The following is a 22729-nucleotide window of genomic DNA, read 5'->3' on the forward strand; positions in this document are numbered from 1 at the left end:
ACAGATGCTTTGAAGAAAGGATCATAGGGAGAGAGTTTGGCTTCTAGAATCAGCTATTTCAGAATGTTTCAGGGGAAGAAAAAAAAAACATCAGGGAATAGCCTAACTTAGTGGTTCTTGGTAAACATGTGAGAAATATGTATCTTCAGAAGAGAGAACGCTCCAGAAGATCCTTGGCATGCGGTTTGTTTTGTGACAACAGATTTCAAGTTCAGAAAACTAGTAAGAAGGAAAGTGTGTTCAATCTTTGCATTGTGGAAGGAAAAAGAAGGAACATTGGAACTGCCTTTCATCTGTGTGGTGGTTTGTACGTGTCACCTCATTTATTCTGCATGTTTGCCTATACCCTGCCTATTTCCTGAAAGACTGTGTAGTGGATGTTTTTGTTTTATCCTCATGACAGTCCCTAGGCGCATCCCCATATTACAGATGAAGAAACTAAAGTAGAGAAGTGCTAGACAACCAGCCTGCGGTTATTTGAACAGAAGAGGCATCTGGCTGGATTCAAAGCAGTGCCTTTTCCAGCAGCCTCCTGCACACCAGTGTACATCTACACTTGCACCAACTGTCATACAACTCAGTGAAAAACACCATGCTTTAAAAATCCAGGTTTTGTTATCTTCTGGGGGGGGAAATACCATATCTCACTCTGGCTTTATAGGTTGCTATGATAGCTGGACCACATTTGGGGGTCCTTAGTCAATGAAATTATAAGCACTTCTTTTGTCTGTAGCTATAATTGCATTCTGCATCTTAAAATGGAGGCGATGATCAGTCGCCAGGCAAACTGGTGATAATTGCCAAACCTTAGGGCGAGAATGTGGCAGTTGGCCAATATCAAACTACCTTCTCCTCCATAGACTGTGTGTGCTCTTCCACGCAAAGACAAACTTGATAATGACCCACTATGAATAAGTTCTAGCTTATGATTGTTGTTCCAGCAACAGCTGTTGAAATGTGATCTGCCCTCAAATATAAAGCACCTTTCTTTTTTTTTTTTTAAGATTTTATTTATTTATTAATGAGAGACACACAGAGAGAGGCAGAGATACAGGCAGAGGGAGAAGCAGGCTCCCTGCAAGGAACCCAGTGTGTGACTTGACCCCAGGATCGTGGGATCACTCAACCACTGAGCCACCCAGGTGCCCTTCCTCTTTCCTTTCTTGTGGAAGGAAAATATGCGTACACTCAAAAGCAGAGTGTCCCAGGGGCACTTGGCTGTGTGACCACGGAAGAGTAGTTTAACCTCGCTGTGCCTTTGTTTCATCGTTTGCCTATTTCAGGAACAAATGGGATAATATGGACGAGCTCCTGGAGGAAATTGAATATCTGGCGCTCATTTCTGGATACCTGGGGCCTGGCGTACGAGATGATGGGTGGGACTTGTGTCTTGACTGGAATCAAACACTCCTGAGTTGGATCTGCCCTTAAAAAGTTTAAAGGGCTATAGAAATGTGACAGTGGGAGTCATCATTTAAAGGGAAGGAAGAGGTTGCTATTGGTATTCCTTCAATATGTATTTCCTTCCTATCTCCATAGAACACTTACTGGGTAATGTATGCTCTTGATGTTTTGTATTCATCTCTCAAATTTAAACTGGCAGGGCTGGCAAACCACTGCCTGCCACCCATTTTTGTAGATAGAGTTTTGTGGGAACCCAGAGACGCCCATTCTTTTATATGTTGTCTGTGGTGCCTTTTATACCAAAGCAGACTTGAAGAGTTGTGACAGAGAGCATATAACCCACATAGCTGAATTTATTTACTATCTGACTCTATGGAAAGCCTGCCAACCTCTCAATTAGAGTATGAGCCACCAGGGATACGTTTCTCTTTAAAAGCTCCCACCTTGTCTGGTGCCTGGAACATGGGATGCTCTATACGTGTCTGAATAGGACAAGATCAATTGGAAAACGATCCAGGTTCTGAATAGGCGGCATCTTGCTCCTGCTTCCTGGAGAGAACAGGCTCAAAGTGAGGATCCAGAAGAGGGGGCTGCACACACCTACCCTCTATTTCTGCAGAAGCTGAAAGCTCTATTATCGATTGTTTGTTTAGTAATTCTGAACAGCTAATTATTGAGTGCATATGAGATGCCAGGCCCTGGGCTAAATGCTTTATATATTTTGTCTCAGGAAATCATCACCACAGTTCTGTGAAGTAGTTAATATTATTATCCCTGTTTATAAATGAGAGGCCTGCCTTGCCCAAGGGTGCCCAGGGGCGAGTTTCCATTAGAGATACTCTCTTTAGGATTCCAGGCTGTTCCTTTACCAGCTCAGCCAAGCACCTTGCTCTCCTTGTCCCTCAGGACATCACATTTTATTGTATTACTGCCAGCCTGCGTAGCTTCATTCATTTAACAATTGTTTCTACATGGCTCATCTGTGCCAGGTTCTGTACTGGGCATGGGGACATCACAAGGACCCATCCTTGCCTGAATGAAGCTCTAAGTCACCATAGTGAAAGTGGCATGTGATTAACTAATTGCACAATAAATTGAAAGAAAACTGTGCTGTGTTTCAAAGAGGAAAGGCACAGGATGCTATGAGCGTGGGTTATGAGGATCTCTCGAGAGGTGACCCTTGAGCTCAGATCTAAAGGAGTTTGTAAAGAAAAGGCAGGCACAGTGGGGAGGGAAGGGCGTCCTAGGTAGAAGGAACAGTATATGCACAGGCACTAGGGAATGAGGGAGCACAGTGTACAAGGAAACTAAAAGGTCACTTTTAGTGACCAAGGCCAAAGCGCAAGGCTTGTGCTCAGATTTGGGTCTTTATCTCTGTCTCAGAAGCAATGAAAAGCCACTGAGGTGTTTAAGCAGGGGTAATTAAGGTGGAGGTGTCATCGCTCTGAATGCCATGTCAGTACTCTTCCACTACAAGGCAGCTCTTTCCTGAGTTCACTAAGGGGCTCCTGCTAATGGAGCATCACGCTGGGAAAGACTAAGGTGTCTACATCAGGGTCTGAGAACACAGCTGGTCGCTCTGCTGAGGCGTGAAGGGTGAACGAGCAGCAGCCTGGCATGCACCCGTGAATCACCTTGTTGCTGCAAAGTGTGAATTCCGTTTGAGACCTTTACACAGCACGGGCTGCTCTCAGCCTAACCAATGACAAGGATAGCTTGCTATTGACTTGCAAGCTTGCTTTCAGGAGTTCTGCTTGTTTGGTAAAGATGGGGACTTCTCTATCAGCTTGGAAGCTGATAGTTGCCATCCAAGACCGATGTCTGTCAGGCTCCTCACTTCCACGATGGAGCACAGAAGCTTTGCCTGTAGTCTTAGGAGTATAGTCATAAACACAATTCTCCATCACCCTTAAAATAAAATCCAGACCTCTTAGCTTGGCCTGCCAGACTATTCGTGCTCTGGCCCCACCTCCCTATTGGACTTCAACTTGCACTACTCTCCCTCATCTAATAGTTGGTCGATAAACGCTTGTTGAATGAATGATTGTATGATTGACTATAGGATCTTGGGCAAGCTCCTCTCTGGTTTCAATCTCTTCATTTTTAAAAGAAGTGGCTGAGGGGCACCTGGCACCTGGGTGGCTCAGTGGTTGAGCGTCTGCCTTTGGCTGAGGTCATGATCCTGAGGTCCTGGGATTGAGTCCGCATCGGGCTCACAGGGAGCCTTCTTCTCCCTCTGCCTGTGTCTCTGCCTCTCTCTGTATGTCTCTCATGAATAAATAAATAAAATCTTAAAAATAAAAAAGAAGTGGCTGGCCTGGGTTTCCTCTGAGGCCCCTTCCAGGAAAAATAAGTTCCAGGATGCAGAATTAGGACTCATTCAGCAAACATTGCCAATATCTCCTCCAAGCAAGTCTTGTAACAGGCATAGGGGATATCATATGATAAATGATATACCTGCCCTTGAGATATTTATTCAAAGGTAGAGAGAGGAATAATTTCTAAATAACATGGTGCGTGAGTGTGAGTAGAGTGTAAACTCTGCAGGCATAGTGCAATCCCAACTCTTTCTACTCCCTTGAGCAAAGCATCCCTTGGAGGCCCAGTGTCCCCATGACTCAGATGGACAGAATGGCACAACTTGTGGACTTTTGTGAGGGTTAAATGAGGTGATGATACTGCTGCATTTTGTCTGGCACAAAAGTGCCAGCAAGTGTTGGTGATCATTGTCAACAAATGATGATGGTGACTAATGTCAACAATGACGCTCAGCACCCATGTGATTGTACCAGTTGTCTACAGTTTACATCTGTTCTGAACACTCAGTACTCATGCCATCCCAGCAGTAAAATATTTTGAAACTGCCCCCTGGACAATAGGAGCAAAGAGGAGCTACCTTTGATGTTCAAGGTCAGTGATTCATGAAAGATATCCTACAGAAGATGAGACCAAACATATAATGTTTGTCCTTCTCCGATTGACTCACTTCACTCAGCATAATACCCTCCAGTTCCATCCACGTTGAAGCAAATGGTGGGTATTTGTCATTTCTAATGGCTGAGTAATATTCCATTGTATACATAGACCACATCTTCTTTATCTATTCATCTTTCGATGGACACCGACGCTCCTTCCACAGTTTGGCTATTGTGGCCATTGCTGCTAGAAACATTGGGGTGCAGGTGTCCCGGCATTTCATTGCATTAAAACAGTACTTTTCAAAGTTTGACATGCATTCAAATCACTAGGGTTTTTTTTAATACAGATTTTCATTCAGGAGATCTAGGGGAGGGCTCAAGATTCTACATTTCTAACAAGCACAGTGCATTGAGTAGAAAAGCACTATGGGTCTTTTTAACATCTAATTTATGTGCCTTGGGAGAGGGAAGACATTTTAAGATTATATTGACTCTATAAAATCACCATGAGTCAATTTCATATGGTTCAACCTAATGTAAGAAGCAGGCCACCAGTAGCTCCTAATAGAAACCGAAACTCATGGTATCAATCCTAGCCAAGTTACCTTGGAACAATGAGGAGGCAAGACATCAGATCAAAATTCTAAATGTGTCAATTTAAGCTTAGAGCAGAGCACAGCCCCACCCTTATACTTGCCAGCCCCTTTCTCACAGTCCCTGACCCCTGCAGAATGCCACCCTGCAGGTCACCCAATGGCTCAAGGGACTTCTTCCTGCATTTTTCAGTCATGTGAGTTGGAGAGAAGAACCATTCCACTGGACCACCTTCCAATTCCCAACTCTCCAATGCCTGATTCTCAGAATATGCTAAAATTTCAAGGCATGCCTTAAAGCACTGGCACATCCCCAGGTGGTTTTGTAGGTCACCTGGTGGGAAGATTTTAGCAGATGGCAGGATGTGTTTTGATTCTCATTAAGAAGCTTATTCAACACTGAAGGGAGGTATGGTAGGTCCCCCACAGCTCCTGGTTCTTCCACATGGCAACGCTTCTCCACCTGCACAAAATCCTGCCTGGAGGTGGGGGCAGTGAGGGAGATGAGAGGGAAGCAAATGATAAGCATAGGGCTGAAAACCCTTCCTGACAAACTCTGCACAGGCAAAGCATATTTGCCAGCCCCTGCCCATGGTTGCCTTTCTGATTGCAGAATAGCTGCTGTAGGACCATCTGCCACCATTGGCAAAATGCACAAGAAGTGAAAAAGCAATAAGCAAATAGGATATTTCAAGAGCAGCAAAACCATGCTCTCTCCATGAAAAGCTCTAATGACTCAAGATGTTCAGGGTATTCTCAGATCCAAGGTTCCATCCACCTGATTGGGCATTGATGGGATATGGATGATCATTGATTCTGTTGCACTGGTTCTCCACTCCAGCTGCCCGCTAGCTGGAGAGCATTTAACAAATCTCAGTTCCCTGTTCCCACTCCAAATCAATTAAATCAGAATTGGGGGAGCAGGCACAGGTAGGTATTAAAAGCATCCCAGTGATTTCAATGCACAGTGAAGGTTGCAGACCGCTGTTAGAGGTGGTTTTTCCAAAGATCAAAGAAAAGCCTTTTTTTTTTTTTTTATCATGGTCTGTCTCAACTTCTGGAACCTCACCTCCTTTTTTTAATGCAATACACGATATTGGTAATAATGTACACTTAGACTTTTTCAGAGTCACAAATCACTTTTACATGCACTATCTTATTAGATTTTCAAATAAGCCTGTGGAAAATGTTCACACCGCTACAGAAAGATATGTGCTGAGCTTGCTGTGACATTGTTTACAAGACAGAAGAAAAAATGGAAACAACCTGAAAGCCAGCGAGAGGATGGTTAAATGTGTCATGGAGCATTCAAGCAATAGAAAATTCTATAGATATTATAAAAACTTGGGTAGCTCTATACACACTGACTTATAAAGATAGCCACAAACTATTTTTAAATTTAAAAATCATCAAGTTCAAAATCATAATTGGAAATGATTCCATTGTTATTGGGTTTTTCATTTTTTATTTTTAATAACTTTGAGATTTCTTTTACATATAAAAATTGTATTGTTAAAGGATACAATTTGATGTTTTGATATATTAATATATGGAGAAAAGATTACCAAACTAAATAACATATCCATCAACTCTACATAGTTACTATTGTGTGTGTGTGTAAAGATTTCATTTAAGATCTATATTCTTAGCAAATTTCAAGTATACAATATTGCTAACTATCATCACCAGGCTGTACTCAGAACCCTTGAACTCCTGTATCTCGCATAACTGAAACTTTGACCAACATCTCATTACTGTTTCCCCCAGCCCCTGAAAATCGCCAAGCTATTCTATTTCTATGAGCTTAACTATTTGAGATTCTATACATAAGTGAAATCATATGGTACCTGTCTTTCTGGGTCTGGCTTATTTCACTTAGCATGATGTTCTCCTGATTCATCCATGTTGTCGTAAATAGCAGGATTTCCTTCATTTTTATGGATAAATAATATTCCATCTTATTTTTCTTTACAGATTTTCTTTATCCATTCATTCATCAATAAAAACAGGTTATTTCCATATCTTGGCTGTTGTGAATAATGCTGTAGTGAACATGGGACTGCAGATGTCTCTTTGAGATCCAGATTTCATTTGCTTTGGATACATACCAAGAAGTGGGATCACTGGATCATATGGCAATTCTGTTTTTAATTTTTTGAGGAACCTCATATTGTTTTCCACAATAGTGATATGCCAGTGTACCTTCTTACCAACAATGTACAAGGGTTCCCTTTTCTCCACATCCTCGCCAACACTTGTAATCTCTTATCTTTTCGATAATAGCCATTCTAATAAGTGTGTGGTAATATTTCATTGTGGTTTTGATTTGCATTTTCCTAATGGCTGTGATGTTGAGCACCATTCCATGTACCTATTGGCCATGTATATATCTCATTTTGAGAAATGTCAATTCAAGTCCTTTGCCCATGTTTAACCAGGTTATTTGGTCTTTTTGCTATTGAGTTGTATAATATGCATATCAACGTCTTATCGGATACTTGGTTTGCAGATATTTTCTCCTACTCTGTAGGTTGCCTGCTCACTGTTTTGATTATTTCCTTTGCTGTGCAGAAGCTTCTTAATTGGATACAGTCCACTTGTCTACTTTTGCTTTTGGGCCAGTACTTTTTGGTGTCATGACCAAAAAATCATTGCCAAGACCAATGAATGTCAAGAAGCTTTTTCCCTATTTTTTTTTCTACTAGTTTTCTATTTTTTTGGGGGGGGTCTGATATATAAATCTTTAATCTAGCTTAAGTTAATTTTTTATATGATATGAGATAACAGTTCAGTTTCATTCTTCTTCAGGGGATATCCAGTTTTCCCCCACAACCTTTATTAAAGAGACTATCTTCTGCCCATTGCATATTCTTGGCATCCTTGTCAAAGATTAGTTGACTCTAAGTATGTGGATTTATCTCTGAGCCCTCTACTCTGTTCCACTGGTCTATGTGTATGTTTTTATATCAGATCATGCTTTTTTTATTACTATAGCTTTGAAGTATATTGTGGAATCAGAAAGCTTTGTTCTTATTCAAGATTGCTTTGACTATTCGGAGTCTTTTGCAGTTCCATATTAATTTAGGATTTTTTTTCTATTTCTGTAAAGAATACTATTGGAATTTTGATAGAGATTGAACAGAATAATAATATGAACATTTTAACAATATTAATTTTTCCAACCCATAAACACGAGATGTCTTTCCACTTATCTATGTCTTCTTTAATTTCCTACATCACTATTTTCTAGTTTTCATTGTACAAATCTTTCACTTCTTTGATTAAGCTTATTCCTAAGTACAGCTGACCCATTTGAACAATGGGAGGGTTAGGGGTCCCAACCCCCCATGCAGTCAGAAATCCCTGTAGACCTTTTGATTTCATGAAAACTTAATTACTGATAGCTTATTGTTGATTGAAAGGCTTACTGATAACATAGAGCCGATTAACACATATTTTGTACATTACTGTATTCTTACAATAAAGTAAGCTAGAGAAAAGAAAATTCAATTAAGAAAATCATAAGAGAAAATATATTTACAATATTTTACTGTATTTATCCAAAAAAAATGCATGTAAGTGGACCAGCTCAGTTCAAACCCATGTTGTTTAAGGTCAGTTGTACTTTATTATTTTTGTTGCTATTGTAAATGGGATTGGCTTTATTAATTTCCTTTTCAGATAGTTCATTGTTAGTCTATAGAAATGACATGAATTTTTGTATACTGAATGTGTATCGGGCAACTTCACTGAACTCATTTATTAGTGGCAACAGTTTTTTGTTGTGGGCAAATCTTCAGTGTATTCTACATACATAACTGTTTCATCTGCAGAGACCATTTTCCTTCCTCCTTTCTGTTTTGGATGCCTTTTATTTCTTTTTCTTATCTAATTGCTCTACCCAGGACTTAGCACTAGAAGTGGCAAGAGTGGGTATTCCTGTCTAAAAGGAAAAATTTTCAGTCTTTCCCCATGGATTATTATGTAAACTATGGGCTTTTCAGGTATGGCCTTTATTGCATTGAGGTTAAGTTCCTTCTATATCTGTTTTGTTGAGAGTTTTCATCATGAAGGATGGTGAATTTTTCAGATGCTTTTTCTGAATCTATTGAGATGGGCATGTGGTTTTTATCTTTCATTCTGGTAATGCAGTGTACCACCCTGGTTGATTTACATACATTAAACCATCCTTGCATCCCAGGAATCAATCCTACTTGGTCATGACGTATAATCTTTTTTTAAAAAAAATATATATATATTTTATTCATTCATGAGAGACACACAGAGAGAGCCAGAGACATGGGAAGAAAGAGGAGAAGCAGGCTTCATACAGACAGCCTAATGCGGAACTTGATCCCAGGACTCAGGAATCACGGCCTGAGCCAAAGGTAGACAGACACTCAACCACTGAGCCACCCAGGCGTCCCAATGTATAATCCTTTCAATGTGCTGTTGAATTCAGCTTGCAAGTGTTCCACTGAAGTTTTTTGCATCTATGCTCATTAGGGATATTGTCCTGTAGTTCTCTTTTCGTAAAGCATCGGGCTTTGTTTGGTATCAGGATGATGCTGGCCTCATAAGTTTGGAAGTATTCTCTCTTCTTCCCTTTTTTGGAAGAGTTTCAGAAGGATCCCTATGAATTCTTTGAATGATTGGTAGAATTCACCCCACAAGCCATCTGGTCCAGGGCTTTTCTTTGTTGAAGGTACAGGAGTTGATTACTACTTCAATCTCTTTATATGTATTCATATGTTAAGGTTTTTATTTCTTCTTGATTCAGTGTCGGTAGGTTGTATGTTTCTAGGAAGTTATCTATCCTAGATAATTTCTAGGATCCTAGATCCTAGGAATTTATAGATCCTAAATCCTTTATTATTTCTTAAACCCTCCACATATATGTGTGTGATCTATAAACACAAAAAAATATCTGGAAGGATATATGCTAACTGTTAATAGTCGTATTGCCTGGGCTGGGATTACACAGGCTTGGGGGGAGGAAATATCACTTTTTTTTTAGTTTGTTACAAAACTTATACTTCCATACTGTTTAAAAAAAAAAAAACTATTTTAAAACCACAGCCTGCAATGAATTCTAAGGAGAGACGATCACACCTGTTTTTCAGAGGAAGCAATCAAGTCTCAGTGAGATGGAGTAAATTATTCATGTGGCTAAATATTGGTGGGGCACTAGTTTGAGCACGTATGAATGCTGTGTTTCACAATTTCTTAAACAGGCATTTTTTAAAAATTAGGTGAAAGAGGGAAAACCTAGTTTAGTGGAGCCCAGATCCAAGACTCCCACACTAACTATGCACAAAGGCTCAACAAGCAGAATGCTAATCTTTGCTGCTCAAGGAGGAAGTTGAGTCCTGCACAATCAGATGATCTTGGCAGGCTGGGGGCATCAGAAGCCTGAGCCATCACTCTCTCTTTATCAGAAATGCTGAATCTCACAGACTGGCCACGGTCCTCTCAGAATTCCTGGGCTGACTCAGAACCTAACCATTCCCTGCTCACCCAGGGCCGGGAGGAAGATTCGCTCAGTGCCAGCAGCAGCTGTTGACGCAGCCAGGAGAGCACGTCCGCCCCTACAGGGCAGTTCCACTCTTAATAAGAGAAATTCACTTTACACACACTTTAGGGGAAATGTCCTGGGATGGAGCCAGAGCCAGATGGGCACTGAGCTTATTAAAGGCATGATTGTTAGCAGAAAACATTTGCAAATATGTATGGGTACTTTTGTATATGCATACACTGTGGGTGTATGCATTTTATCCACCCTCCACACACACACACACACACATACATACAGACACGCAAACCTCCCTGAATCCCTTTCGATTACAAGATTGCCTTTACAATTGTTCCACAACATACCTTATAGTTAACCCGTCTGTAGAGTGGATATGCTGTGCCTCACACCTCTTCATGCCAGGGTACTGTTTCTCACTCTTGTTTTTTCCCTCCTGCCAGGTGCAGCTCATCCACTATAATCATGAGTTGTATACAAATGTCACAGAAGCTGCAAAGAGCCCTAATGGATTGGTGGTAGTTTCTATATTTATAAAAGTAAGTGTCTTGCATTCTTCCATTATTTTCTTGCTGTTCCCAGCCCAGTCAGAATACTGGCTTAGGTTCCGTTGGATCTCAGAAATAAAAGGGGATGATGTCCCAGCCCAAGAAGACCTGCAGGTTGGTGACTTTCATATCCATGAGATTTATGACAAATGAGGTCCCTTTCATGAAGATGTAGAAATGATGATTCCATTTCAAAGCTTCAGGGCCTGAGGATTCAGCAGCCTTTGTTCTAGAGAGAAGAGAGGTGCTGGAACCAGGAACAGGCTTCAGGTCCCACATCATGCAAAAGAATGCAATAGAAGGGGAGGGGTGCCTCGTGGACTGCCTCCCACCCAGATTAAACTCCTTTCAATCAGTTGTCCCTTGGAAACAGAGATAGAAGGGAAATGTGAGCTATCCCTCCTCTCCAAGCACTGCCCTGAACAGCTACCTCCAGCTTCCCTGAAGTTGCTTTGAATGTCACCTCCCACCTTCCTCTCCCTTTCCCTCATAAGCACCCCAGGTAGAAATTAAGCAAAGATCACCCAGGCAGACTTTATGACATTCTTAGGAGGCTCCACATCTCCCCAGCAGTCAACAACAACAACAGATCTCCAACCAAGAAAATCCTAATTTGTCAAAATAACAATAATAGTCACCTTTAACATTTTGACAAATATGGAGAGAAATGAGTATGCAAATTTAAAGAAAACGAAAAAAGAAGAAATGTCTTTCCAATGGGGGAAAAAAAGAGAGAGAGAGAAAACAAAAGGAATGTGTGACAGTTTCAAAAGTTGGCAGCCACTGTGCTAGCTCCTTGGGAAGTTTTGGCCAGACCATGAGAGGAGGTGCCCCAATAAGAACTTAGAATCTAGTGAATGTGATCAGTAGATATCCAGCATTTGCCACCGGGGGCTTTTAGCAGAGTTCTTGTGGTGACATCATCACTGCTCAGGAGAATGGGCATGGGGGCACCCCAGGGACTACCCCCTTTCCCTCCCCAAAAGCATAACCCTTTGCAAAAAGGCACTTTGCCCTGCCTGGCCATCCCTGTCCAGAGTCCATGCCACCTCCAGAGTTCCTCCCTCACAGAGGTCCCATTGGGCCTTTCTGTAGCCTGGGCAGAGCTGTACATTGGGCAGAGGCATTTGTGACATGTTGGCCACCAAACTCCTCTAACTTGTCATTAGCAAAGATAGGAAGGGGCTTTTGGCCAGGAAAGCATATTTTGGAACTGTCACACCTTCTGAATACCTGATGTGACACCCCAAAGGAAATTGGTCCTGGCATAAATCCTGCTGGTCCCTGCTCTACATCTCTTGGCATCATCACAGGCCCTGTTATAATGAACAGCAGATTCCTGAATTCCGGGCACTGAGATATGTACTTTACATATATTTTATTACTTAACCCTAATAATAAACCTCTGAGGCAGGCGCTAGTACCCTTACCTCGCAGATGAGGAAAGTGACTCAGAATCTTCAGCATTCCACCCAAGCACATGTAGCTCTTAGCAGCCCATCCAGGAAAAGAGCTCAGGTCTGGCTTGACTTTAATACTAATGACCTTATTCACACTATATGCCTCCCCAGAAGAACGTGGAGAAAGCAATTGAGATGAAGAAGAGAAAACCTGACATTTACGAACATCTGCCCCATACCCTTCTGCCACTTGCAAGTGCAGGGCAAATCCTATATCCCTGGACCAGCCTCAGTTATGATGTTGATACAACTGGTACATTCGCCCCGGGCCATGCTCATTGCTGGGAAGCCTGCAGATATGTCCCACTATTGCCTCCTGCATGTCCAGGAGCTCACCTCCCATGGCCTTCCCATCACCAGGGTTCCATGTCAGCCAACCTGGGCTGCCCAGTACCGCCTGGCCTTTGATGGGTGCCTCAGCCTTGGCCCCAGCTGTGTCTCACTTTGCTCAAAGCCCTTGAGTCAGTGGATGTCATTCTGGAAGCTCAGGCATGTTAGAGCTGACAAGGTGATTGATGTGCCAGGTCAGCCTCCTCCGTAGCAGATGATGGGCATGTATCACAGGAGCTCACTCTGCACCAAGATTACTGACGCAAGTCCCAGTTGCATGCGTGCCTCAGGGGGATGTAGTCAGTGAAAGGATGGGGACTAGCTCCTCCTGCATCTCAGGCCAGTGTGGCCCCTGAGCAAACCTGATGCTTTCTCACTGGATCTCAAAATAAGCCACAGCATTTCTATATTTGCCCAACATAATCAACTCCCAGATGTTCCACAGCCAAGACTTGTCACTCAGTCATCCTAAGCACTGAGTGTGGGACACAGGCTGGTCCTGTACTAGGCACGTGCCTAGAAATGAGCCCTTGGCTCCAAGGGCACACAACCTCTGGCAGTCCTCCTCCCTTCTGAACTATCTGCCCCCTCTTCCCAGATCACTGCCCAGTAGGCAGGCACAGAAAATAAGAGGCCCCTCATCTAGGTCAGCTGATCCCTAGAGATGGCACCCTAGTCAAAAACTGAGCCATAGAAGGTTGGAGTTGTTGGCTAAAATCAGAGAATTGTTTATCTGTGGATTTTATTTATCTCTGTCCCCTCCTAATCCTCCATCCTTCTCATGACCACAGGGAACTGAGATTTGGCTGTAATTACTGCTCAATCACACACCATTAACTTCCCACTGAAGCTCACTTATACCAAGTACATACTTTATCCTCCCTCCCACACCACCAACACACTGGAGCCCACAAATCATCTGTGCACACTCTAGAAATTTTTCAGTTATTTTTAATCAGCTCAAAAGGGTCCAGTCCCAACATTAGTGCTGTACAGGCTCACTGGGTCACCCAAGGCACCCAATTAAGGGGCATGGTGGATTCCTTACCTTCCATGACAATATATTTTCATCTCTCCTTTCATGTGAATTGGCACAAAAAGGCGGCATCAAGCCATGTTTTAAATGGCCCAAGAGGATGTCAAAGGAGAAGCTAAATTTGGCACTAAAGCTTCTGGGGAGCAGCCGTGTTTGCTTTGGGATGTTTCTCCCTTTAGGAGTGGCTCTGATAAACCCCATTGAGCACTGTCACTCACCAAGCTTCCCCCCTCAGTGTGTGTCTCACCATAACACATCCAGGAAACTGTGTGGGAAAGGAGAGACAGATGGAAGGAAAATAAACAGTCTGTGCTTTCTCCAAACTAAAAATTACCTGTTGCTTATCTAATAATAATAATCATCTGCTGCAATTTTTCCAACCCTCAGAATAAATCAGATTTAAAATGCTGATGTGTCACAGCATCGGATTAGCAGCTGAAGCGTAAATTACAGAGCAGAGCTGAGGCAGGTAGGAGAGAAATGACTGAGATGAACCCCTGTGCCTTGGAAAAGACTGAGCAGAAGGGAGGCTGTTAAGAAAACAGGGTACACAGTTATGTGGGAGTACATCACAGTCTCCAAATGGTGATCCCCTGGCTTGAGCCCCTTGAAGCTTGCCTTGTTCTCCCAAAGAAGGAATTTAGAAACCTGAGGGCATGGGCGTGAAATAGGAACTGATTCCTAGACACCCAGTACAATATTTAACCCATAACAGACACTTGGTAAATATTTATTGGATGTATAGGCACATGGATAGCTGCACAGGAGGATGGATGGATGGATGGATGGATGGATGGATGGATGGATGATTGAATGGATGATTGGTTGACTGAATTGCATGGCTTATGATATATTTGATTCATGTGATAATAAGCAGTGATATAAAGTTCCATATTATTTCTTAGAGATTTTTTTTCATCTTTTGATACTTCTATTCTGACTGTTCTTTCTCTCTCACTGTCTAACTGCCCTCTTCCTAAAATGTCACTCCTTACTTAAAACTCTTTGATGCTTCCCCATTCCTACAGAATAAAGCTTAAATACCCTCCCATGACATTTAAAGCCTGATAGGAGCTAGCTCCTGCCTACCTCTCTAGCTTTGCCCTCCATCATTTCCCCATACCCTCAGCAACAACTGCATGGAAATACATGCCTGAGTATAACTAGTTCTCACTCTCTCATGTCCGTATGCACAGATCATCTGTATATAATTATTTTCTTACCCTTCCTCCTTTACATACTCTACCAGCAAAGCACCTTGTAACTTCCATTGATCCTTCAAGACCCAGCTCACTCTTTAGCTCCCCAGATTCCCCAAGTGGGTAGTCTTCCCGTAATATCATTACGCCTGTGACTCTATCATAGCAATCTTCACACTGCACTATAACCATTCATTTACTCACCTGCCTTCTTCCTCTAGATTGGATGTCTGAGAGTAGAGTGTATGTATTTAATGCTGAATTTCCAGCCACCATGGTATTTGGCACATGGCAGGCACTCAATGGCTTTGAATGAATAAATGAACGTATGGAGGCAGTGTTTATTCTGGAATAGAACTGCCCAGTCGTTAATATTTTCTTTTCTCTCCTAGGTTTCTGATTCATCAAACCCATTTCTTAATCGAATGCTCAACAGAGATACTATCACAAGAATAACATATAAAAGTAAGTTTGGTTCGATTTCCTGTACAGCAACTATTCTATAAAGGTTAGTCCTGTCTGAAGGCAGAAAGCCAGAACTGATGATCTCCGAGGGCCTCTTTCAGCTTCATGATCCTTTAATTCTCTAGAAAGTCACTCTGGAGAGTCAGAGTTGGCTAAGAAGCGGCTCATTTCAAAAGGACATCCCCGGGGTGCCTTTGTCATCCACGCCTGTCTAAGGCGATAATGATTATTATGATGATGGTCATCGTTATCCCATGGATTTGTAATGAGCTGGGGGACTTGATGAGCTGACAAGCTCCACCATGTCAGCTGGCCACATTTGGGGCTTTGCCAATTACGTGATTGAGAAAGCACTCACCAGGTAGTTTGGATCCAACCTTAACGTTTCCAGAGCTGGACCAGATCTCCCTCTCTGTGTCACTGGGTCTCTTTTCAGGCTTAGGCACTTTTCTCCATTGCTATATGTGATCCACTGTTCTAGAGGACTCTGTCCATTTCCTGGGGTTTCCAGAGTGTTTTATGTCCAGAATCCGTAAGCAGATAAGGGAGAAAAGTGCAAAGTTGAAAGGAGAATAAGGAAAAAGGTGTTACTTCTCCCAAAGCAATCCCAGAAGTTGGGAAAAGTTAAGAGCTCACGCCAAGAGATGAAAGTAGTACAGAAAAAAAAAAATTTTTAAACTAATTAGGAGGAAGCAGGAAAGTGGGATTCAAGTCCCAACTTTGTCCTTGAGCAAAAAGCTTCATCAATGTTAACTCTGTTTCTTCATCTGTTAAGTGAATAAATTGAACTTCCAACTTCCAGGGTCATTCTGGGTCTGGGATTTTGAATTAAACAATAGGTAAATAATGACTTCATCCCAGTAAAAAGTGGTACGTCAGTATTCTTACACCCACATCCCCGCGGAGTGTCCTTCTGCCAAATGAGGAGCTCAGCTGTATCTGCTGCTTCTGCTGCCTGTGGTGATCGGGAAAAGAAAGAGTGAATGTGTTTCAGGTGTCCCCTGGGACTGCTGGAGGAAGAGTGTGGAGAACCCTTCCCTTGTTCATGTATCCATTCATTTGGAAGACATTTTCTGTACACCTGCCCATGGAAGACACCAGGCAGGGCCCCCAGAACATAAATGGCATACCACCAGCCCTGCCCACAAGGTGCCCACTACAAAGTCACTTCTGTATGGAAAGGTTGGGGTGCAGAGCAGCGGGGTGGTGAATGAACATGGAGAACCAGCGCACTAGATGGACATCTCCTAAAGGATGGGGTTGTCTCTAAAACCATTCTATCCTTCCTCATTAAAGCCCCAGTGGAGTCCTCTCTAAGTGCACACTTAGGTTGCTCATCTAAGGAAGGCATTTCTGTCTCGTGTGCAAACTGCACATTTTATAATTGTCCATAAAATATTATTAGCCTTTTAACTTTTTTGATTAAAAAAGCATGAAAATTAAATAAAATGTTTTCAACTCATCTTGAATTTGCAGGTTAGAGACCATGAAAAGCCATGAACCTGCACATTAAGCCCCACCACACAATCTAACAGATTGCCAGCTGCAGAGCCGATTATCAGTGGGACTTTCATCCCCTCCCCACCCCCAACAGGGGGCTGATTAATATTAAGCGATGTGGCTGCTGTGGAACATGAAAGGCCCGATGGGGGTCCAGGCTGTGGAAAGATGGCCTTCCTCAGGGATGGGTACCCATTCTGGGGCAAACAAGGGGCTAGAGAGCCAGCCTAACAGGACTCATTGGGACCAACTGTGGATGGCCATTTTGTGGCTGAGAGAAATTTCAGCTTCATCTATTTTGAATGAAGCATCCCTGCTGACTGCTGCCCCATCAGCTCAGTGGGAAGAGAAGGACGCCCTCTGGCAATGGCTAAAGTGGGCAGCTGCGTGAAAACCCAAGACCTTCATTCAGCTGTTCGCTTGCTCACTCCACAAATATTTATTGAGTGGCTCCTAGGTGCCATGAAATAGATCAGTCGAACACATTTTCTCTTCCCAAGGTCCTCACTTTCTGAGTGGGGAGACAGGCCTATCGTAGTACATTATAGAGATTTATGTAACGAGCACAATGTGGAAAGTCTAAAGAGAGTTCTTTGGAATCCAGAAAATCTGCTTAGAATGCATGGCAAGGTTGCAAAGAGCAGGTGCCATTTAAATAAGGACTGAATAGATGAGTACCTATTTGCTGGCAAAAGAGAGGCGTGAGGGGAGGAGGAGGCAGGGAAGAAAGGGAGAGAGGATAGGAAGGCAGGCAGGGCGGAGGGGAAAAGAGAGGGAAGCAGGGAGGACATTTCAAGCACAAAGAGGAGCATCCTAAGCAAGGAGAGCATCCCAGGGACTGGGAAGAGTTCAGAGGGAGGAGCTCTGCCTTGGGCGGCAGTTCATTGCAGTGCCCACAGTATACACAGTAAACATGGGTAGGGCCTGAATTAATGCAGGTGGGAGTGGCCCCTTCAAGTAGCAGTAACAAGGGCAGAAGGGGTGACAGGAAAGGTGGTCTGGGTTCAGATCTTGAAGGGTCTTGACACCTTCTGAGGAGTTGAGGCAGAAGACTCATTTAAAGAAATGCCCTTAGGAATGCAAATGGAAGGGAGTGTGAGCACCTCTTCCCCTTCTGTCCCTCATAATCTATCTGTCCTGGCCAAGGAAGAAGAAAGGGAATGAAAGCAAGATAAAGGGACCCCACATGGGGAGAGGTAACCGCTTTTGGCCTCCTAATCACAGGTATTTGTGCTCTTACACTCTGGGCAATAATGGAGGTGTTCCCGTTAGTACCTTTATCACATGCCGCAGCGATAATGAAGGCCCTACCTGTGGGAATGGCCTCGACACAGCTATGCCCAGGACACTGTGGCCGAAAGGGATTGATTTGCTCAGCAGGAGAGCGCCAGCACTCTTCCATCCACTAAACTGCCTGAAGCAGCCAGTCTGTGGAAGATTGGTCTGGTGGCAAGTAGGGGATGTTCTGAAACAGGAATCATTCACTAGGAAGCCGCCAGTGGGTGGGAAACACAAGCTTGGAAGCCTCCCCAGAGGCTCTGTAGACATGCTAGCATTAGCGCCTGAGTTCCAGTGGAGACAACACTACCTGCTTAGGGGCATCTATCAGATACCCTGCTTCCATACTTCTAAGTAAGATTGAAAGAAACCAATCCCTGCCGCCACTGCCACCCAACCACATTACCCAGGGATACCTGACCTTGACCTCCACCCACTCTCCCAGCCCATTCTTCTACTGTTACCCAGAATTACACCCCAGCATAGCTTCAACATGGTACCCACTCTACAATGGGCTCAGCATCAGGATTAAAGAAACAACACTAATGAGCACTTTCCACATCTCAGGCTCTGTGCTAATAGCTTTACATGCAGGGATCCCTGGGTGGCGCAGCGGTTTGGCGCCTGCCTTTGGCCCAGGGCGCGATCCTGGAGACCCGGGATCGAATCCCACGTTGGGCTCCCGGTGCATGGAGCCTGCTTCTCCCTCTGCCTGTGTCTCTGCCTCTCTCTCTCTCTCTGTGAGACTATCATAGATAAATAAAAAAAAAAAAATAGCTTTACATGCAGCACCTGAGCTAGTGTTCATGAAGTACCCACCTTCGGAGTGGTATGACTGCTATCCCAATTTACCAAGGCTGGAAGAAGTGAAGCAATTTGACAAGGGCACACATCTAGTAAGTGGCTGTGTAAGTCAGCAACTTCTGCCTAATGAGCAAGCATTCAAGAAGAAACACTGGTTTCTCCTGCTGCAGCTGTGAGTCAGTGGGGGGACTCTGCTTCCAGCTGCAGGTCTACAGATCAGCTAGTGTGGGTTGGCTTCACAGGACAGTCACTTTTCTGGGATCAGATAAATACCCACGGCAAGTACTTCTCATGGCAGAGATCAGAAATATGGGATGTCACTTAAGGCTTAGGCTTGAAACTCATAAACCGTTACTTTTGCCCACTTTTAACTGGCCAAAGCAAGAGAAATGGCCGAGCCCCACAGCAAAATCCTCCTGTGGAGGTGGGGATGGGAAGGAAGTGAACACTTCCTGAGTGATAATCTAGCCTTCCATAGTGAGAAAGCAAGGATTCAATCACAGGTGCTCCCAGGAACTTTTCTATACCTTCATTTTTCCATCATGTTTCCTCTCTAAGGATAGGGAAAACCTTAGCTCTGAGGTCTTAAAACTCATTGTAATGCTGATACTTTCGCATTGCATGAAACTTGGCAGCATGTTTTTTTCTAAATTTAACTTTGGTTCAGTTTCAAGATCTGTCTCCTCTCTTTTTGCATTTGTTTCCACTAGGAAGGGACAGAAACTAACCACGGAACTTGTGGGCACATTGAAAGTTCGGGTTCATCCCATCCCATCCCCAGGTCTCTGCAACTCCTGCCTGTATCTTGGCAGGGGACCACCAGTGGAAATCAGCATCATCCAGGCTATGGTAGCACTGCCTTTGTTAGCACACAGTTACCTGAGAAGGCGTAGACATTTATTTCAGATGGGGTCAATCCTCCCCATCAGTCTTTCTCTTGGAAGCCATTGTAATGAGAAATCAGTCTAAGACTTTGAGCAGAAAGTGACATGATTTACTGACAAGGATCACTCTGGTTGCATATTTGGAAAGAGACTGTAGAGGGGCAAGTGTCAATACTAGGAGATAATTGCAACCATCCCAATGACATGACAATGTCAATCATGGTCCCAGTTGAATGTGAAGGGGGCGGCAAGAAATGATTGGGTTCTTTGTTCAAAAACCAAACAAAGAACAAAGAACCATGAGATTCTTGATAGATCAGATTTATGATGTGAGAGAAAGAGAGGAGTCAAGGATGACTGTAGCCTTTCGCCTGAACACCTGGAGGGAAGACATTCCCATCAGTGGAGCTAGGTAAGGCTGTGATGAAGCGTATTCATGAGTGGGGAAGGGAATCAGAAGTTTCGAACATGGTAAGCTTGAGATGTCTATTGGGCATCCAAGAAGAGGTGAGGAGTGGGCAGTTGAGTATATGAGTCTGGATTTCAGGAGAGAGAACTGTAGATATAAATGTGGAAGTCATTGGGATCCAGATGGCATTTAAACCTGGGTGAAATCATGAGTGAGAATAAATAGAGAGAGGCGGGACATGTCCTCATTTTTTGAAAGAGCAGCTCAAATCCCCATGACTTAGGATTGCAAATCATTTCTAAAGATATCTTTTAAATCCCACCCTGGAAGAGGCTCTTGCATGTCTGTCTTATTAACTAGGCAGAGAGGGGCAGGTGAGTGGGAGCAAGCATGGACCTATGGTCTGGGGGAATCACCATAAAATGGCAACTAGTAGGTACATAGTCCATTTGCTTGAGTTGGTCACAGATTAGAGGACTAGGAGGAAAAGGAACTGTGCAAAAACATTCTATTGAGCCAGTTAAGAAAAATCAATGCCAAGGAATTGGTAAAAGAAAACAAGCAGGAGAATCTCGCCAAAAAGACTGGAAATTTTGGAAGCCAGATACCATGGTGGTGAAACCACCATACTTATAGAAAGCAATGTGCTCTAGCCAAGAGAGATGGAATGAAGCAGCCCTGGGCTCCCAGCCCTACCCCTTCCTTGGCTGTATGACTTCAGTCAAGTTTCTTAATGATTCTGAAATTATAATTTCCTCATCAGTAAAATGAGGATAGTAACATTGATCTTGAGAAGGCTGGGGTCAGGATTAAGCCAGGTAATCAGTGAGTTGCCTAGGCAATGACTGGTATAAATGAGACACATTATCTTGTGCATTCCTTAATTGTCCAAAGGTGGTGGTCACATCCAGTTTCCTGAAGGGTGGGAGACAAGTCACTATAATGTCAGATAAAAACAATGTTCACAGTGAATACTATGCTGGGCGCATAATACGGCTCACTTTAAATGAAGCACAGCTCCTGTGTATGAACCCATGCACCGGATAGTAATGGCCTGGTGAGGTTCACTTTCCTTGGAAGCTTAGATTTCATATGTCTGAGCAAATCTTATAAAACACTCTCACAAACCCAGACCGACAATGGAAAAGACCAGCCAGAATTAATTTCAGGCTGAATTTAGAAAATCTTCCAAAGAAAATCCATTTTATTAAAGTTAAATTCCCCTTCAATAGACTGAGGGTCGAGACTGAAATCAGGACATTGAAAAATGGATTTCCTGAATGGATTTCCTGGAGGAGATATCAGTAATTTACTCAAAGTATTTTAATTTTTTAATGTGGTATATTGTAAGAATGCCAATATCCCTCCATCTTCCACGTGTTCATTAATTAGCAGCCACAGAGCTCCAATTACATAAAAGGTACCATTCTTATCATTTTAGTATCCACCTGATTTCATCAAGCTGGTGTTATTTTTTTAAAAGAGATTTTATGATATTTTCAAGGGTGAAACCAGTAACTAATGGAGTGCAAAGAGCCTTCGTAAATGGGGAACAGGGAGTAGCTATTAGAACATTACATATAAATGAAGGCTTTCTTCCCATGTCCTAGAACAGTGTAACATTTCAGTGGCTTCATTCTCTTTCAATTTCACATATTCCATTCATTTCATAGATTGAAAATACAGTGGTGAACCTCAGTCCAGTAAGGATCCAAAAGATCCCAGATTCCAAATTTAAAAAGATCTGGCTCTTGTCTTAATATATTCCCACTAAGGAAACAAGGACACACAACCGAAGGCACTCCGAGAAGAAATTTTAAATGTGCTTTTGGAGCACAGTACGAGCCCCTTAAAAGATTTTTTTCTGTCTCGCTTCTTTACAGCTTTGCTTTGGCCCCCCTTCCCTGATTCCAACTGAAAGATGATTGCATAGGCAAGGACAGAGCATCTTGTAACTCTCTTATACGTCTCGGGTCCTTGGGAAGTGTTCTGGGCACATGCTCCTTAGAGGGATGCAGCGTTAAATGTGACGGAGTATCACTGGGGAGTTTGAGCATATTGCTTCTGGTGCCTTTCTCTGTGCTTAATTGAACTTGTACTTTCATTTCAAAAGAATGGCTTTGGAAATGTTTTCACAGAATGAGAAATGCAGCAATCACTTGCCATGTTGCAATCTAAGTAGTAACTCCAGGAAGCAAGGGACAGGAAAGGAGGGGCTTTACCTCTATGAATACAATTCTCAGAGGCCCTGTTTTTCACCGATTGTTTGTATAAAACACAAAACAAATCATATGACTTTATTCTTTGGTAATTGCCTTTCTTCAGTTCACTCGGATTTGCCTCAGATTACAAGAGGAAATGTCATTCCGTA

At 43.0% G+C, this 22729-nt stretch overlaps 1 protein-coding gene across 3 annotated transcripts in view; it reads left to right on the forward strand.

Moving 5' to 3' along the window:
- CA10 (carbonic anhydrase 10) overlaps positions 1 to 22729 on the forward strand; it is a 474119-nt gene that overhangs the window by 438058 nt on the left and 13332 nt on the right. For all 3 annotated transcript variants that reach the window (XM_072779984.1, XM_072779983.1, XM_072779985.1), the window contains exons 6-7: positions 10889 to 10984; positions 15411 to 15483. In XM_072779984.1, coding sequence (XP_072636085.1) covers positions 10889 to 10984; positions 15411 to 15483 — 169 coding nt within the window. The remainder of the gene's footprint in view (positions 1 to 10888; positions 10985 to 15410; positions 15484 to 22729) is intronic.

The sequence above is a fragment of the Canis lupus genome, chromosome 16 (assembly GCF_048164855.1).
Source record: "Canis lupus baileyi chromosome 16, mCanLup2.hap1, whole genome shotgun sequence".
NCBI classification, from domain to species: domain Eukaryota; kingdom Metazoa; phylum Chordata; class Mammalia; order Carnivora; family Canidae; genus Canis; species Canis lupus.